Here is an 18,146-nt window from a genome sequence, read left to right as displayed (position 1 = left end):
CCAGGTCAGACTTATAGGGAATGGATTACGACACTCCAGGGTCTCTCCCGCAACTGTAAATTCTGGTGTGCCAACGTTGCCTACAAGCAGTTTTATGCCTCTTCGTTGATTCGCGATATGGTGGTGTTTCATGCACCAGATGAGGGTCTTCTGGCTGATATTTTGAAGTTACAGGACCCGTTCTTCAACACCTGTCTGCTGATCATTCATGCGTTTGAACAGTCTCACCGCCTACAACCACTGCATCTTGATCCAGCTGTTTTCGTGGCTCACCAGTTGCCTAGTGCCGAGCAGGAGCCTCGTCAATCCATTGGTCCACTCCGTGAAAGGAAGTCTTTCACCCAGCTTCCATCCTGTCTGAACTTTTTTCCGGACTTACCAACAGTCGGAGTACCCCCACCGGCGAGCAAGATGTACAGCTTGCAGCCGAGTGGGCCATCTCACCATGGTGTCTCAAGCTTTGCAGAAACATCGTGTAGATGCCATGCTTCCTGCAGACGCACAGGCTTGTCACGAATCGTCACTTCAGGACCTGCAAGCCTCGCATTCCATTGACGGCCAAGTATTCTCCATCATTTCGCAGTCGGGTACCCGTTTTCTCCTTACCTTGAAAGTTGTGCATGTCCTGTTGGTCCTCCAAATTGAGATGGCATCATCCGCTGCTATTGTGGATGGTGCCACATACCAACGTTTGGGCTCGCTGGCTTTATCCCCGTACACTAGTGCCTTGCACAGTTTCAAATGGTTCAAACGGCTCTAAGCCCTATGGGACTTCAACATCTGAGGTCATCATCCCCTAGACTTAGAACTACTTAAACCTAACTAACCTAAGGACATCAAACACATCCATGCCCGAGGCAGGATTCGAACCTGCGACTGTAGCAGCAGTGTGGTTCCGGACTGAAGCACCTAGAACCGCTCGACCACAGCGGCCAGCTGCACAGTTTCAGTAATTACTCTATATCAGTCAATGGTGTTTTTTCCACGCAAATCTCTTACAACGGTCATTCCTTCACCATTCAATTTTTGGTGGTCAAATCCCCCAGCACTACTAGCCTTCTGGGTATTGACATTTTTAGTTGTCTGGGCTTATCAGAGCAGGATGCGGTACAGGCAGTGTCCTTTCCCTCACTGGATACCCTCCTCACCCCATTGCTCAGAAAATACGAAACATTGTTCTCATCCTCCACAACAGGGGCGAAGGGTTTCACCACACAATTCAGCTTCTTCCTTCTGCTGTTCCTTGTTTTTTTAGGGCCTGCCTGGTCCCCTTTGTTCTCTGAGACAGGCTCCAGGTGGAACTTCGCCATGTACAAGACAAAAGCATCCTTTCACCTGTTGCACACAGTCGCTGCGTGACACCTATCATGATAGTCGAGACGCCGAATGGTGCTTTGTGCATCTGTGGCAATTTTAAGGTCACGGTCAATTCTCAGTCCATCATCGATGCCTATCCAGTCCCATCGATGGATGACATACTCACACATCTTGAAGGCTAAACCGTTTCCGCCAAAATAGATCTGCACGATGCTTATGGCAGCTGCCATTAAATGAGGAACCATAGCAGATCCTAGTCATCAATACCCCATGTGGCCTTTTCTGGTACAACCGCCTCCTGTTTGGCATTGCCAGTGCCACCACCATTTTCCAACGTTGTTTGGAATGCTTCACAAGTCAGGTGCCCGTGGCGGCCAATTATCTGGACCATGTCACCATCGGTGGCTTGTCCGCGGTGGACGTCGTGGACAAGCTAGATCAGCTGTTTCAGGTTTTTTCTGAGGCTAACTTGCATTGCCAGGAAGAAAAGTGTGCCTTTTTTGCACGACAGGTCAGCTATCTCAGGTTGACAATTGATGCCCGCAGTCTACACGCATCTAAGGAGTATATTTAGGCGATTCAAAACCTGCCTCCTCCCACCAATCTGGAGCAACTGCAATCCATCCTCAATCAAATCAACTATTAACGCCACCGAGATTTCGGCGCCCCTGACCGGGTTATTGCACAAGAGTACGCGTTGGGTTTGGGACACGACGTGTGAGCAGGCTGTCACACGTCTCTAGTCAGCTCTCCCCCTTCCTCCTTGTTTGGCTAACGATCCTTCCTTGCCTCTCATTGTCACTGCCGTTGCCTCGGACTATGGCCTGGGTACAGTCCTCTCGCAAGAGATCGACAGTGTTGAGAGGCTGCTGCCTTTCACATCCAAACCAAATATAGTCAAATCATAAAGGAAGTTTTGGCACTGGTTTTCGCCCTGACAAAATTCTAAGATTTCACGTATAGTCATCATTTCACACTGCAGACCGATCACAAACTTCTGGTTTCTTTGTTTCACCGGGTGCTGCAGTGCCCACCCGGACGGCGCGCTGCCTCCAGTGCTGGGCGCTCTTCCTGGCAATGTTCGACTTTGATATTTTCTACCACACCTCTGAACAGCATGCCAATGCCAGATTTTCTGTCCCAGCTGCCTGACCGTGAGTCTGACGCCTCCCCTTAGTTCGTTTCCATGTGGAACCGGACGTGGATGCAGCTCTGGATGTACTTCCATTGGATGCCAATGCAGTCTGGCAGGCCACCACTCAGGATCGGACACTGCAAGATCTCCACCGCCAAATCGCTGAGGGTTGGCCGACCAGCCATCGTAGCATCCACAATGCAGACTCCAGCATTTTTGGGATCATCAGCAGAACCTCTTTTTCCACAGTGACGTTATCCTTTTCCTTAGTGATTCCAATGTTCCCCAGGTGGCCATATCACAGGGGATGCGCTGCCGTGTCCTCGACCTACTCCACACAGTCCATGGGGGCATCGTCCTCACCAAACAGTTGGCCCCCTGACACCTTTATAGGTGCGGTTTGGATAAAGACATTGCCTCCCACATGTCAGCCTGCACCATGTGCCAAACATGTCAGGTAGTACCCCTGTGCCAGTATTTTTCATGGCCATATGAAGCTGCTCCATGTGAATGTCTCCATTTGGATTTCGCAGGGCCGTTTCATGGTTCCCAGTGGCTCATACTGATCGACTCCAGGATGGGATACCCTTATGTCTCCCGCATGATGAACACCACTTCTGCTGAGACTATCAAAATTCTCCAGTGCCTCTTTGCTGTCGATGGTCTCCCCAAAACGATTGTTATGGATAATGGTCCACAGTTTACACTGACCGAGTTTAAGCAATTCTGTACTGCCAAAGGAATTTCCCTCATCTGTACTGCCCCGTTTCACCCTGTGTCAAACGGCTAGGCAGAACATTTTGTGTGCACATTCATGACCCAGCTGGACAAGCTGCTGAGATATCACCCACTGGAGAAGGTCATGCTTCATTTTTTGGCTACATACTGTGCCGCCCCCCCCCCCCCCCCCTGCCAGTAAAAGCCCAATGGAGATACTTCATGGTCGACCGTTCCACTCACCCTTATCTGTCCTGGTTCCCAAGGCTTCTCACCCCCCTCCCCGCATGCCACTGCACTCCTTTCGTATCGGGTAGAGGGCCTGGGCAAGGACCAGTTCTCATCCACAGGCGCGCAGCGCGCCTGTGGTCATCACCTATCTCTGCAGCCAGGCGACGGCATCTCTCTGGTGGGCCGGCGGTTCCACTGCCCGCTGGCACCTCAACCAGCTCTGTCCCTGTCTGGTGGACGCCGCTGCCCTGGGGAAGCTGGCCAGTGCCTACCACCAACTGCCCTGTGGCAGAATCTCCGCTTCAGCCTCTGCCTCAGCCACTGTCTACACTGCCATCTGCCCATGCTGCGTCGCCACCACCTGCCCCTGCTGGCCACAAACCCGTGGATGTCGACCAGGACACCCCTACTTCTATGGCTGTTTGTTGTGCTGTGCATTGTTCTTTCTCCCAGGGGGAGAAATGTCCTAGCAGCCCCTTCTTTAGAGGGACCGCACAACTGAGATGCAAGATGGGTAGCTGACCCCATTTCAGAAGTGTGGAGAGAAACATCACCAGTGGTCAGAAACAGTAACAGACTTACCAAATAAACATAGAACTACTTCGCCAAACAACAGTTGGAACTGTAGCACTTCGCCGACCTAGCTTTATAAGCACACCTAGACCATCAGACTAGCAGTATTTACCAACCACTAGGAACAACTCCAGCCAGTACTTACACTGGCCCTAGCATTTTATTCACTCGCCGTAGCAATGTAGTAGCACGTTATATTTTGTAGAGTAGATTTTCATCAGTATTTTCTTCCATTGTCTTATTTCTTTATCTGGTTTGCCACCAAAAGAGTTGTGGGGTTTTTTCTGCTTGTTTTTGCATTTAACACTTAGTGTATGCCAAGAAGGCATTTTTCTTTACTTATAATAAAGTGTGTTCAAAGTGACTGTTAGTTCTTTCCTGCTGACCACAGGACATGACAATTACAGGGTACACAAGAGATACCTGCATACAAATTATAAGTCCAACAGCAAAAATTTTAATGAAAAACAAAGCAATTTTGTGACTATAGACTTTCTAGGGTAGAGTGCTGGTGAAACGTTCTTGGCTGCAATATTTGAATACCATGATATTTTAATAAATCAACAGATAGCCACCCAATAGAAATAAAAGAACTAGACAAGTGAGAGTAGGATATATGCTCAAAGGGTTCCGTTCAGACTTCATTACTGAGTAAGGTGACGCAGTGGTTAGCACACTGGACTCGTATTCGGGACAACGATGGTTCAAACCAGTGTCTGGGCATCCTGATTTAGGTTTCCTGTGACTTCCTTAAATCGCTTCAGGCAAATGTGAGGATGGTTCCTTTGGAAGGGCATGGCCAAGTTCCTCCCCTAACCCAATGGGACCGATGACCTTGCTGTTTGGTTTCCTCCCCCAAATCAACCAGCCAACAAACTTCATTATGTATATAAATATTTCATCAAGAGGTTTTCACGAGTCAGTTGCGAGCATCAAAATATGTGACATAAATGTCCACATCTTTTAAGGTGCACTGACTTAGATGTTTAAATTTTTTATACCACCATGGGATCGTAGACCTTAGTATTTGACATAAATTTCAACTTCATACCTCTGCCTATTTCTGAGAAATAAGGGTCTTAACAGGTGAACAGATAGATGGAGAACAAACTGATCCTATAAGGAGTCTGTAGTTCTACAAAGAAAACCATAAACACACACAGAACTGACAAAGAACTTTTAAACACGATTCCTCAACTTCTCCCAGTTAGCATGTGCCCTGGATGTGAACTGCAGATGGAATGACGTCGGTGGGAGGAAGGAGGGAGGAGATGTTGGGCGCACATCACACACAGAACATCAGGGGGGAGGAAGGAGGGGACAAGATAAAAACCCTGCACTATCTCCTACACAATCAGTTCATCAATGCACCTGATGATGGCAATGCAGCTGCTTGCTGAAATACTGTACCCAATGAACACTGATATCCAGTCTTTCATGTGTAAACAATTTTGCCAAATTTTGAACAGACACAAGGATGAATTTGCAAAGAACCTTACACATAAAAACATTTTTGAAAAATGAGGTACATGATAAAACTGGAACTGGAATGGCTGGTCTCAAGTAACATGAGGAAAAAACATGAGTGGTGGACAAAAGTGTCTAGAAGAACTGTGCAGAGGGACAGGCAGACAACTAAGAAAGGAAAGGACTTGAAAATACATGAGACAATGAGAATAACAACAACTAAAATAATAAGAAATGCCAAGAGAAGCAAGTAGAATGAAAAGTTGGCATGCAGATAATGAATTCAAAAATGACATAAGTATTCTTTGTGCAGACGGGGAACAGGATTAAGAACTATGAATCAAGAGAGCCCTTTGTGAATTGGCATCTTGGTGAACTGAAAATAGTACAGAAAGATTTATGTGAGTAAATGGCAAGGTACTTCAGCAATCCACAGAAAACTGGAACAGCTACAGAGAGAGTAATGCTGCAGTACAACATCAAAAACAAAAGCGGTCATACATCCATCATTGATCAAAAACAATAAGTCTGCAGGCAATGATGGTACCTGCAGTCAGTAAGTTGAATGAAGTGGGCTGACGACTGGACACAATATGCACAAAATAATAATGAACATTTGAGTAAACAGAAAGATACCGAAAGACTGGAAAGAAGCTACCATTATTTCAGCACTTGAGAAGAGTGGCAAAATACTGGATAGCTACAGAGGTATCTCACTACTTGAACATCAGATAAAAGACACATACTAGACTGTTGCAGAGAGTAGCTGAAGTCAAGCATTGGAGACTATCAGGCTGGTTTCTGCGAAGGCAGGAACAGTGCTGAATAAATTTTTGGACTCAAAGTGATATTTGAACAATGTCACAAGAAAAACAAAAACACTGAAGTGACCTTCATGAACTTAATCTAAGCTTAATTCTGCAGCCAGGAATGTCTTGTTGAATGTCCTCTATGCTAGTGGACTGGACACAGTAAAACATGAATTAGTAAAGGACACTTTGAAAGGCACAACTGCTACAGGTCAACAACAAAGCTCCATTTTGGGAAGTTTTAAACTAAAATGAGTTCATCAAGGAGATAGGTGGTCATTGATTCTGTTCAGCTTGCTGCTGGATGAGGTGGTCCAATAATGGAAATAGGTACGCAAAACCATGGCTATTGAAAGGGCACAAACTGGAGAGAGAGAGAGAGAGAGAGAGAGAGAGAGAGAGAGAGAGAGAGAGAGAGAGAGAAACCACCACAGCAGACTGTCTAGCCTTTGCTGATGATATGGCATTGCTACATGAGGATGAAGAAGATACAAAAATGGCACTGGTAAGGTTTGTGGTAGTTTCCACAAAAGCTTGCCTTAAGACAGTGTACAATAAGACCAAGGTCTTAAATGCAGAAATCAACTGGAAGGTTGAAGTCCAAATGGTGGAGAAAGTGAACACCTTCCATTATCTTGAGGAAATCTTATCAGTCGAGTTACAGACCACCAAGAGCATAATAGACAGGTTCCAAATGCAGGAGACTCTATGGTATGTTACAAATGGAAAGAAAAACCCGTCCAGAAACACTAAACTGAGACATATGTCAACAATCAGAAATCCACATTGTACGCAATGAAGACAACCATCTCAAGCAAGAGAACCTTATCCTGCTGCAATATGAGGAATGAAGGACCTTGAGAGACATCTGGAACATGAAGAAACAAGGTGCAATCTGCATACACAGATCAAGGCAGGAGCTGTATGAGAGTGTTTAACCAATTTGAAGCATGATACAGAAGAGAAGATTGAGATTGCTGGGCTCATCAGGAAGATGTGGAATGCAACACATTTAAAAGGGAGCAATTGAATGAAAAAAGTCAGAGGGGGAAAAGAAAACAGTTGGAATAAACAATCAGTCTGTCACCACAACCCACATTCCAAAAGAAATATTGTCAGTGTTCTGTTCATACACATATGGTGTTACACACCATATCATCATCATTATGGTGCAAGACTAAGACAACATTCGGTATCAGCAGGATCAGCTAAAATGAAAAGAAAGAAATAATGCAGGATCAGCTGAAATGAAAAGAAAGAAATAATGATACACTTAAATCTGTATTTGTAACTGTTGTAAGTTCTCAAAATATTGGCAGATCTAGATAAGTAAGTTAGTTTTTAAGAATTACATTGAACAGATGATGTCTACTTGACAGCACAAAAAGTGGTGTTTGTTGATATTTGACTTGCCCATCACATTACTCAGGAGCCAATCATTTTACAAGTGTACAGTTCTCCTTATAAAAGTACAGAACACTTGTAATTGTGAGTGTAATTTAGGGAGTTGCAGTTTTTGACAGTGCAAATAATGCACCCTCTACAAACAAGGATGAAAATGTCTTCCATCATCTCATTTTTAGCAATTCAAATGTGGAAAATGCCCTTTAAGCCTTGACATGGAGTCAAGAGAAGAACAACAGTAATAAATACCTTAATATCATAGCACTCAGTATAGTGATTTTGTCTTTCAGGAGGAATTGGACCAAATCTCAGTTCTGGCAATAATTTTTTGTTTTACTGCATTAATCTGATAAATATATCGTAAACAAAATGTAAGAGAATAGATAGTTTACATTTTGTAATAAGTTTTTACAGCTCTTAAAGGGGCACAGTATGTGGTTTCTTCAGCACTTTTATCCTGTGCAAGGGCCTTCCACTTCAATTACCACCTGCATCATAAAAGAACAGAGTCTATGAGGTAAGCAAGAAATCTCTCAATTCCTGCCACCTCCTCCATGCAGATCATCGCGCAGTCAGGCCAATTTTCTCACATAGTCTGTTTCATCTCTGCCCGTACATTTTAATGGGGTTGACGATTGGTGCAGGAGAAGGCCTGCCAAAAATAGAAATTTTATGCTAGTCTGCATATCATTCCTGCACCATAGCTGTCATGTGTCTTGGAGATTGATTCTGCTGGATACAGGTCATTCTCTCAGAACAAAGTTGTTGCACTGATGGAATCATAACAAGAATATACTGAGCAGCATCGAATCAACTATCTATCCTGTGAAGCACCCCAACTCCATGGGTACAGATCCAGCACCAGTCTTCCACAGTCATACAACTATTGTAGAATGACTCACGAGCATATACGGATCAGAAACAGTCACCACATTGGCTACACAGAATGTTTTAAAAATACTTTTTACAAACATTGGAGACAGGTTCCTCGAACTAAAACAAGAAAAAAATGTCAGTAAACAATGGGCTATAAAATGCATAAGTCAAGAGCTATGGAAACTTGTTCAACAGAAGAGATGTGTTTCATTGTAGCGAAGATGAACTATTTCCCAATATCTAGTGCAGATTGTACTCATAGGGTTATTTGTAAAATATGTTAAACTGGGCACTTGTTCAATAGAAGAGATGTGTTTCATTGTTCTTAAACAATGCATTTTAGAGCCCATGTTTACCAGACACTTTCTTCTTTTTGTGGTGTAAAGAACCTGCCCTCAAAGGCTGTAAAAAATAAATAAATAAATAAATAAAACTACATGCTCAGCATCCATACTTATTTCAATTGGTAAATAAGGTACAGTAATCAGCTGCAGCTTGTGTATATTGTAGCAGATCTAGATTTGAGCCACTGAATGAGTATCCTCAATGCTAGAGGTAATACAGGAGCCAATTAAAATACAACTGCACAGACATCAAAAACATAGTATAGCTGTATAAATTTCACATATAATTGGATGGTACAAACCAGAAGATAAACTTAACAGATGTCAGCTATTACTTGGCAAGTCCTTTTTCGACTATACATGTCAAGAGTTGAAATCGCACTGAGGCTGCTGTTTACAGTTATCTCACAGCTGGCCACAGTGTTAGGACTATGGTGCCCACGACACATGTCTCATGTTGCAGTAATGCATAGTATGTATGTAGTTGGTTATTTATATTATCATAAAAATTCAAGGAAAAATATTTTTATTGATACAAAATAGATGCAACATATTTATAGCTAACCACCTCCAACACTATTTTAAGGTTCATATGCCCTGCGAGCTTCTATAATTGAATTTACACACATTCATTTGATTTGTCTAATAATTTACTATATTTAACATCAATTAGTACCATAATAACATGCAGCATTACATTAGGTCAGATGTGAGAATACTTTATCCTATATAAGCTCCTGAACTGCTCAGCAAGTACTATGCTCACTAATCAGCTTTAGTTTAATTTTATTGCATTATTTATTAAACTGAAAATAATGCACGTTAAACAAAGATCTTGTGTATCTTATGTTTATTTTAGTGATGCATAATTAGGGAAATTCCAATAACTAAATGAGGGACTAGCTCACATAAGCACCAGTCGGTGTGCATAACATTGTTTCAGAAATTGGGGTTTTAATATGTTTCTCTTTTAACTGCTATTGTTAAATTTTATAGAAACAAATGGATGCGAAATGTTTTTACATACATTTATACATGATGCACTTCTTTTACACAATACAAATAGCAATTACATACATATCAATAGCCACCTAGACAAAGTAGTTCACATTACCACCACTTGATTGTATTAAGAACTCTTACTGCTTCAATATCAATCACATTTGTAGTCAGTTCTACTGTACATTAATAAAGAAATATATTTCCTTAAAAGAGCTACTTCTGTGATAATACAAATAACCAGCTACATATATATACAACACATTACTGTAACATGACACATGTCTATATGGCGCCTTAGTCATGTATGACAAACACTGAGGCCATCTGTGAGGTAATTGTAAACAACGGCCTCAGTGCAATCTGAACTCTTGAGGCATAACAACTCATAGAGAGATTATGCTAAGTAACAGTTGAAATGTGTTAACTTTATCTGCTGGTATGTAGCATCAACTTGTAAGTGAAATTTATACAATTGAACTCTGCTGTTAACTCGAATGTGATTGTATATTAATTGATTCCTGTATTATCTCTAGCACTGCAGATTGTCACTCAGTAACCGATATCTAGATCTGCAACAATAAACATGAATTGCAACTGATTGCTGTACCTTCTTCCATCACACACAATAGGTATTTTCTGCATAAAATGCTAAATCAGTAGAATTAATGATGATCACAGAGCTTCCACTTAACAATTGAAAATCTGCTTTGTAGTCTAGCCGCCTAAAAACTGGTGTTGAACTACGCCACTAAATCTCGAAGATGCAGTAGTATGTTCCAACTGTTCTGCATTTAGCTTAATAAAGGGCTCTGCCACAATGTGTTTATAAGTTCATTGTTCTGGACTGGTGTCATTCTATGCCAACGTCCAGTTCCTAGATGTGTACTGGATTATCCAGTTTATGATGTCATATCCAATTTCAGAGTGCATCCAGAAACATCATTTGTACCAAAGCCTCCAATACCATCAAATATCTTCCTTCTAAAAGAGGAATGGCATGGTCGGCCTGTTGACCACGAAGCATGGCTCATAAAGTGAGGTGTTTCAGGATCTGATCTTGAACTATCATAGAATGAATGGTTCAATGACATACATAGTTCATTGCCTCAGTGTGTAAGTGAATGCGCCAGAATACTGCACAACATGCAGGGATGAACACTAGTGTGATAAATTAATCCAAAATGATGTTCCCGTTAGCCTAAAGCAATCTCAAAAGAAAGATGAACAGTTTACTCTCTCCAAATGGGTCCAAACAAGGATTAAACATTAGACCTTAGTTTCCGAAAAAAATCAACGTCAACATTCTTCATGTTTGAACACTTCACAATTTTCAGCTGAAGACATATTGTGATGACTGGTTGATTATTAATGAGGACATCATAGGTTAAAATTCTCACAATTATACTTATTTGTCACATGTATAATTGAAAGTGTTTAATGAAACTGCAATAATTACAGGATACTATAATAATGTGTGTGCTATAACTCACATTTATTTTTGTAGATAGGCCTAATCATAACACATATTGTTTTGTATTATTTTCAAGCAGTCTCTCACCATTAACCAATTGCTCACAGATGCATTTTCATGAAAATAAACCAGGTTTCTATTCTGGCAGCTATTAGGCAAAAGAAAAAACTTCTCTTCATTGTTCTCAAAGAACTGCTGGACTGCGCCATCCTAGTAAATGTACACTTTTGCCAAGCACATCAGGACATCTCACCCATTGTAATATAGCAACATAGTCCAATCCTTTCAGCCATTTCATATGGCAGAATCTGGTTTATTGGTAGAATAATGGGGAAGTGCAATCAGTCTACAAAGGAAATTGCTTACAAATCACTTATGCAACCGGTTCTAGAATATCGCTCAAGTGTGTGGGACCCATACCAGGTAACACTAACGGGGGATATTGAACGTAAACAGAGAATGGCAGCACAAATGGTCACAGGCTTGTTTAATCCATGGGAGAGTGTCACAGAGATGCTGAAGGAACTGAACTGGAAGACTTTTGAAGATAGACATAAACTATCCCGAGAAAGTTTCCAGAACTGGCTTTAAATGATTACTCTAGGAATGTACTACAACCCCTTACATATCAGAGGGATTATGAGGATAAGATTCAAATAATTACTGCATGCACGGAGGCATTCTATCAATCATTCTTCCCACACTCCATATGTGAACGGAACAGGAAGAAACTCTGATAACTGATAATGGGATGTATCCTCTGCATGCACCTCACAGTGGTTTGCAGAGTATAGATGTAGATATCCTGACCAGCATCTCTGGAAAACACTCATGGATGCCTGATGTGCAGCTGACTTGGGCATTTTGAAAACCATCAGTCTCCTAAATTTATGGATCTTTGGAACTATGTATAGCTTGTGCTCTGGTTTCTGTGCATATGCACACATGTGATGGCTTTTATGTTGCCTCACTGGAGCCATGGTGAAGTATATGGTTTGGATTACCCGGCATCTCCACCAAACAACGTAACATTGAAACCACACTCAAGCCCAAATCACAATGCAGGGCCATCATTGAAGTACAACACTTACTGCTAAAAGCACATTTACCACTGACACCAATGTACAACCATTGCAGAATAAACTCCTGATGAAGAGTGCTGCCATTTATACAGTCATCCAATACTGCAGAACACACAAACATTATAAATACAAAAGATTTCAAGAAGTTTCTAGAAATAACAAATACTAAATGACATACAATTAGTGGTAGTCTGGTTTGAACTGTGACCTATAGCATACCAGCCAGCAATGTTAACCGTTAAGCCACACTGCCTATAGCACAGCCTGTAGCAGTACAATTATAAGGGAGGCTCAGTTTTCATACTGCTGCTGGTGCTGTGTAGACCAAATAATCAGCATTTTACAATCTTTGCGCTCCTGATAGGCTATGATGGAATTAATTTAATAGTATTATGTAACTATACTGTAATATTGATAAAAATTAGAAAGATTGGTAAGGCTTAAGAATATATGGTAAGTTCCTTACGTCAAGGGAAATTCACTGGACAGAATAAGACAGATTATCAGTGCTAAAGGAGACTTGAAAACTTTAGAATTTAAAACTGAATAGATGGTATTAGATAAATAATAGATAAACAGAAATATGTCATAAATGGGCTATAAAAATGACAAGAAAAATTGCAGAGAAAGGGAAGAAATTAACAATGAAGGAAATCAGCAATTTATAAGAAGGAATGGGGCCAGAAAATAAAAAAAACTGTTGTTAATCAAGGCCAGGTCAGTGAAAAAATGAACTGGTACTGGGAGAAAGAAATAAATGGAGTATGTAGTAAAACAGGCACCAAGTTGCAATGCTTCCCCTGCTGTAGGGTAAAGTGTGTTGCCAATATGTATTCTCTATCTTTGTAAATTCATCCTTTACTTACTAGACAGTAATGACTCAAATCCTCCTTCAGCCAATCAGATTTAGGTTTTCTACATTTTCCCTATATCAATAAGACAAAAGCCAGGACGATTCCTCTCAAAAGGGCAAAGACAATTTCCTTTCTTCCTCCAAGGTTAGGCACTGTCTCTAATAGCCACATTGCTGGTGAGACGTTAAATCTTAATATTCCATTTATCTAAGGAAAAGAATGGGCTGTTTGGTATGTGACTCTCCCAGTGATTAAATAAGGCCTGCCAGTAATGGTGCTGTTGTGGGCACTGGTATGGGGATCAAAAGGACAAGTCTTACAATGGGAATTCATCTGGACTCTTGGTTGGATCACTTTAAGTCACAAACAGTGAAACTCTTAGAAATGGAATACTCAGTATCCCAACCTGTACACAAAATATTTCATGGAGATGCCACTTGAAACAGTTATGCTGTAACCGCAGTTTTTCTCTTTGTTATGTTGCCAACAAATTTGTGGCATGTGAACATGGCAGGCAAGTGCTGGATGAATTATAAAATTGTCTACACAACATACATCAAAACATAACAATATTATTATTTTCTGAAGGTGTCACAGTCATCTAGTATTGTCGGTCAAAAACAAATGTTGCAGTCAATTTTATCATCATTACCATCACAAGTAATTCCTTGTTGATTTACAGCATAAAAACTGTCATATTTGTTGTAGAAATTCAACGACTTATTGCTGAAATAGATGGATCTTTTCCACATACTACACGTGTGTCTATTATGACAAAGAAAGAAAAGAAACAAAAATTTTACAACTTCACATGACATTAAATCTCAGCCTCTTAACACAGAAAGCTTATACATTAACCATGCAGTTAGCATGAGGATCAACAAAACTTTTTCCTGTTAAGAATCTGCACAGTGTAGCAATCACATATATGCAAAAAAGTGTTTGTCTCTCCTTGGGGTATGTATAGAATACAGACTGGGTTATTTTTGTGTATTACTACAAGATTAATTCCTCTTCTCCATGTTCTCAATATTATCCGGGTAAATGGTGAGTTGCATTTCATTCGTGTCACTTGCTGCAATTTTCCACACCCTCTTTTGGTGCCGACAAGTGTCAATACAGTAAAACAACAGAATATATTACAATTTAAATGTCATTATCACAATCAAAGAAATATAAGACATATATAACAGAATACTGGAGAACAACACTGAAAAGAGCATTACACACAAAAAGTCAGATTTCAAAACAGAGTTCTTACACTCTCCGAAATTATGAAGTTAGTGTAAAACATTAAAGATTAACTGAAGAATCTGATACTTTATCGTCAACTCACAACCAAACTGTCATCTTTCAATGCAATCAATACCTCAGGCAATGTTACAGATCAGTAGGTTGCCACATCTGAGATTTCATATTCACATTCACCAACTTCATCAAATCACAACCAGACCATCAACTTTCAATCTAACCTTGACTTCAGTTGCTTCTGTAAAATATCTATGAGTATGCGTACACAGCAATGTGAAGTGGAACAACCACATAAAATTAACTGTGGGTTAGGGTGGTGCTGAACTAAGATTGATTGAAAGAATCAACAGGAAATGTGGTCCATTGACAAAGGAAGTAGCTTACAGATCACTCGTTTCATCAATATTTGAATACTGCTCGTCAGTCTGGGATTTGTGCCATATAAGACTGATACAGAAAATAGAGACGATCCAAAGAAGAACAGCACCTTCCATTGCAGGTTCATCTGGAAAGTGTCACAGAGATGCTCAGCCCATTCCAGTGACAGATGCTGCAAGAAAGGCATTCTACATCATTGTATGTTAAAGTTCCGAAAGTGTACTCAACATATGAGCACGTGTTTCAATTCTGTACACATGGGTCAAACAATATACTACTTATTTCCTCCCACATATATCTCATGAGCAGTCCATGAAGACAAGCTTAAACAGATTTGAGTTCATGTGGGGGCTTAACCAACAATTGTCATTCTCATGAACCATACACAAAAAACAGCAAAAGGTGGAAGTGACAGTGGTACAAAAAGCGCCCTCTGCCACACACTGTAAGGTGGCTTGTGAAGTACAGATGTATATGTGATTAAAAAAAAAACAATGTATAGCAAATTTCTGTGTGTGCATTGACAATCATAATAAAATAAATTACAGACAAAATGGATTAATATAATGAAACAGACAGTGCAGAAGGTTAAGGCAGGGGAAGTACTGAGCTGACTTTAACCATTTGATATCCAGAAAGGGCCTTTCGCCACATGTTTGTTGATCTGGCTGAACTTTTACAATTCAACCTTTTCTGACTTCTCCTTCTAGGTAGATATTAGTAAAAAATCTGATGCACTTGAAAACCACAGCTGAACCAATGACAATGGTGAGACAGTATGGCTAACACAGAAACATACACTGAAACTGTACCAACGCATCTCTAGCACAAGAGAGAGCAATAAACGCAATTACATTTGTTAACACTAAACAGCAATGTGAGTGTTACAAAGTGCAGTTATCTTCCTTTTTGACAATGTAATTTTTGTGTTCCACTGAATCAGCGTATTACTCTACCGATGTAAGCCGACTTGATTATCAGAATAACCAATATGCGCAAGGTAACTGAAACAATGTATCCGTCAAAAAATTACAGTGTCAAACGAAAGGAAAACACCACGCTACTGCATACAGCTATGCACTCACTTCGATAGGCTTCACTGCATCTCCCAGTTTTTTGGGATCTCCTGTCCAATCTCCGTACATGCTATGTTCTTCCATTTTTAACATCTAATATTGGTTCACATCTTCAGATAACTATGTATACACGTTAGACCATAACCTCAACAAAAATCAAAACAAGCGCTCACATGTCGTACTCTAGGTGTAGCCATACTATCGATTCTAAACGTCGATAAAGGCAGACTGTCAAGTCGTCTGCTGGATGAGCCGCGTTCCCAAAGACAGTAAAACTTGCTAATGCATACCCCTCCTACCAACCGCCCAGTCAACAGGCTTGGGGGAAAATCCTACAGTACTACTGACCGTCATACCAATTGGCATGACAGTCAGAAAACTAAGTGAAGTCCAGTCCCGGTTTGTTTCGTGAAGAGCAGACTGTTGTTAAGTGTCAATTCATTTCTGCCACACGTGCCGTCCAGATAGCATGCGATCTGCAATAACAGAGGTATTTGTTTTTGCATTACGAAGGGTACAGGAACATGTGCAAAAGCATAGCAACTGCAAATCTGTGGTCAAGAAATGAAGGTTCAGCCTCCGAAAAAAGACGAACTTTCACTGATATGAACGATTTCCAAGAAAGATGTTGTTCATCATAATTTATTTTATTGGAAATTTACGCCCTTGGCAAAAGAACGCAAATGTTTTTAAAAAAAGATTGCTTTCAAAGGACGCAGTCATTCGGATGAAAGAATTCTGAAATGTTCGGGATTCAGGTACAGCAAATGCAACAATGGAAGGCGCGTTCTGATGGAGAGATCCGATATGCCTGTAACTACTTTTCTGGAAACGATACTCAACATTGTGAAGGAAGGTTTCTATCCATGAGACCTGGCCAGGAGGCACACTTGGCAAGATTCGAAAGGAAATGCGGTTTGGAACACCGGCTAGCAAAGGAAACATACGTAATGTGTTTGATGCAGGATCCTCTGAATATGGCTTTATCAATATGACAAAGCTAACATTTCCATCCACAGTTGGTTCAAGAGCATTTTTCTACCCAAGCGACATATCATTCGGGGCCCATCTCAAAGTCCTTTTCCATCCCACCCTTACCCATTAGATGCCAGTTTTGTGCTGTTGTAAGACGTATAAAAATAAATGTAAATGTAGTTATAGTGGAGATGGGTTGTGATGCCATAGCAGCTTCACACACAATTTGAACTTAACAACACAGTGGACCTGCAAGTTGAGAGGGTGCTCTTTATTACTACCAATACATCCAGATATGAAATTTATAGTCATTGGCAAAAGGATAAGTCCTTTTACCAATGACTATAAAGAATAGCCCCCACCCCCCATGAACCATGGACCTTGCCTTTGGTGGGGAGGCTTGCCTGCCTCAGCGATGCAGATGGCCGTATCGTAGGTGCAACCACAAAGGAGGGGTATCTGTTGAGAGGCCAGACAAACGTGTAGTTCCTGAAGAGGAGCAGCACCCTTTTCAGTAGTTGCAGGGGCAACAGTCTGGATAATTGACTGATCTGGCCCTGTAACACTGACCAAAACAGCCTTCTACATCTACATCCATACCCTGCAAGCCACCTGACGGTGTGTGGCGGAGAGTACCTTCAGTACCTCTATCGGTTCTCCCTTCTGTTCCAGTCTCGTATTGTTCATGGAATGAAGGATTGTCGGTATGCCTCTGTGTGGGCTCTATCTCTCTGATTTTATTCTCATGGTCTCATCGCGAGATATACGTAGGAGGGAGCAATATACTGCTTGACTCCTCGGTGAAGGTATGTTCTCAAAACTTCAACAAAAGCCCGTACCAAGCTACTGAGCGTCTCTCCTGCAGAGACTTCCACTGGAGTTTACCTATCACCTCCGTAACGCTTTCGCGATTAGTAAATGATCCTGTAATGAAGCGCGCTGCTCTCTGTTGGATCTTCTCTATCTCTTCTATCAACCCTATCTGGTAGGGCTCCCACACTGCTGAGCAGTATTCAAGCAGTGGGCAAACAAGCGTACTGTAACCTACTTCCTTTGTTTTCGGATTGCATTTCCTTAGGATTCTTCCAATGAATCTCAGTCTGGCATCTGATTTACCGACGATCAACTTTATACGGTCATTCCATTTTAAATCACTCCTAATGCGTACTCCCAGATAATTTATG

General features: G+C 41.2%; 1 protein-coding gene across 1 annotated transcript in view; it reads right to left on the bottom strand.

Annotated features, from left to right (window-relative positions):
• LOC126203496 (DNA-directed RNA polymerase III subunit RPC2) overlaps positions 1–16,201 on the bottom strand; it is a 185,825-nt gene extending 169,624 nt beyond the window's left edge. Inside the window, exon 1 of the mRNA XM_049937825.1 lies at positions 15,997–16,201. Within this exon, the coding sequence (XP_049793782.1) occupies positions 15,997–16,080 (84 nt within the window). The 5' untranslated portion in view covers positions 16,081–16,201. The remainder of the gene's footprint in view (positions 1–15,996) is intronic.
• Positions 16,202–18,146: the final 1,945 nt, after the last annotated feature.

The sequence above is a fragment of the Schistocerca nitens genome, chromosome 9 (assembly GCF_023898315.1).
Source record: "Schistocerca nitens isolate TAMUIC-IGC-003100 chromosome 9, iqSchNite1.1, whole genome shotgun sequence".
NCBI lineage: Eukaryota > Metazoa > Arthropoda > Insecta > Orthoptera > Acrididae > Schistocerca > Schistocerca nitens.
This window is presented reverse-complemented; position numbering and strand designations above follow the sequence as displayed.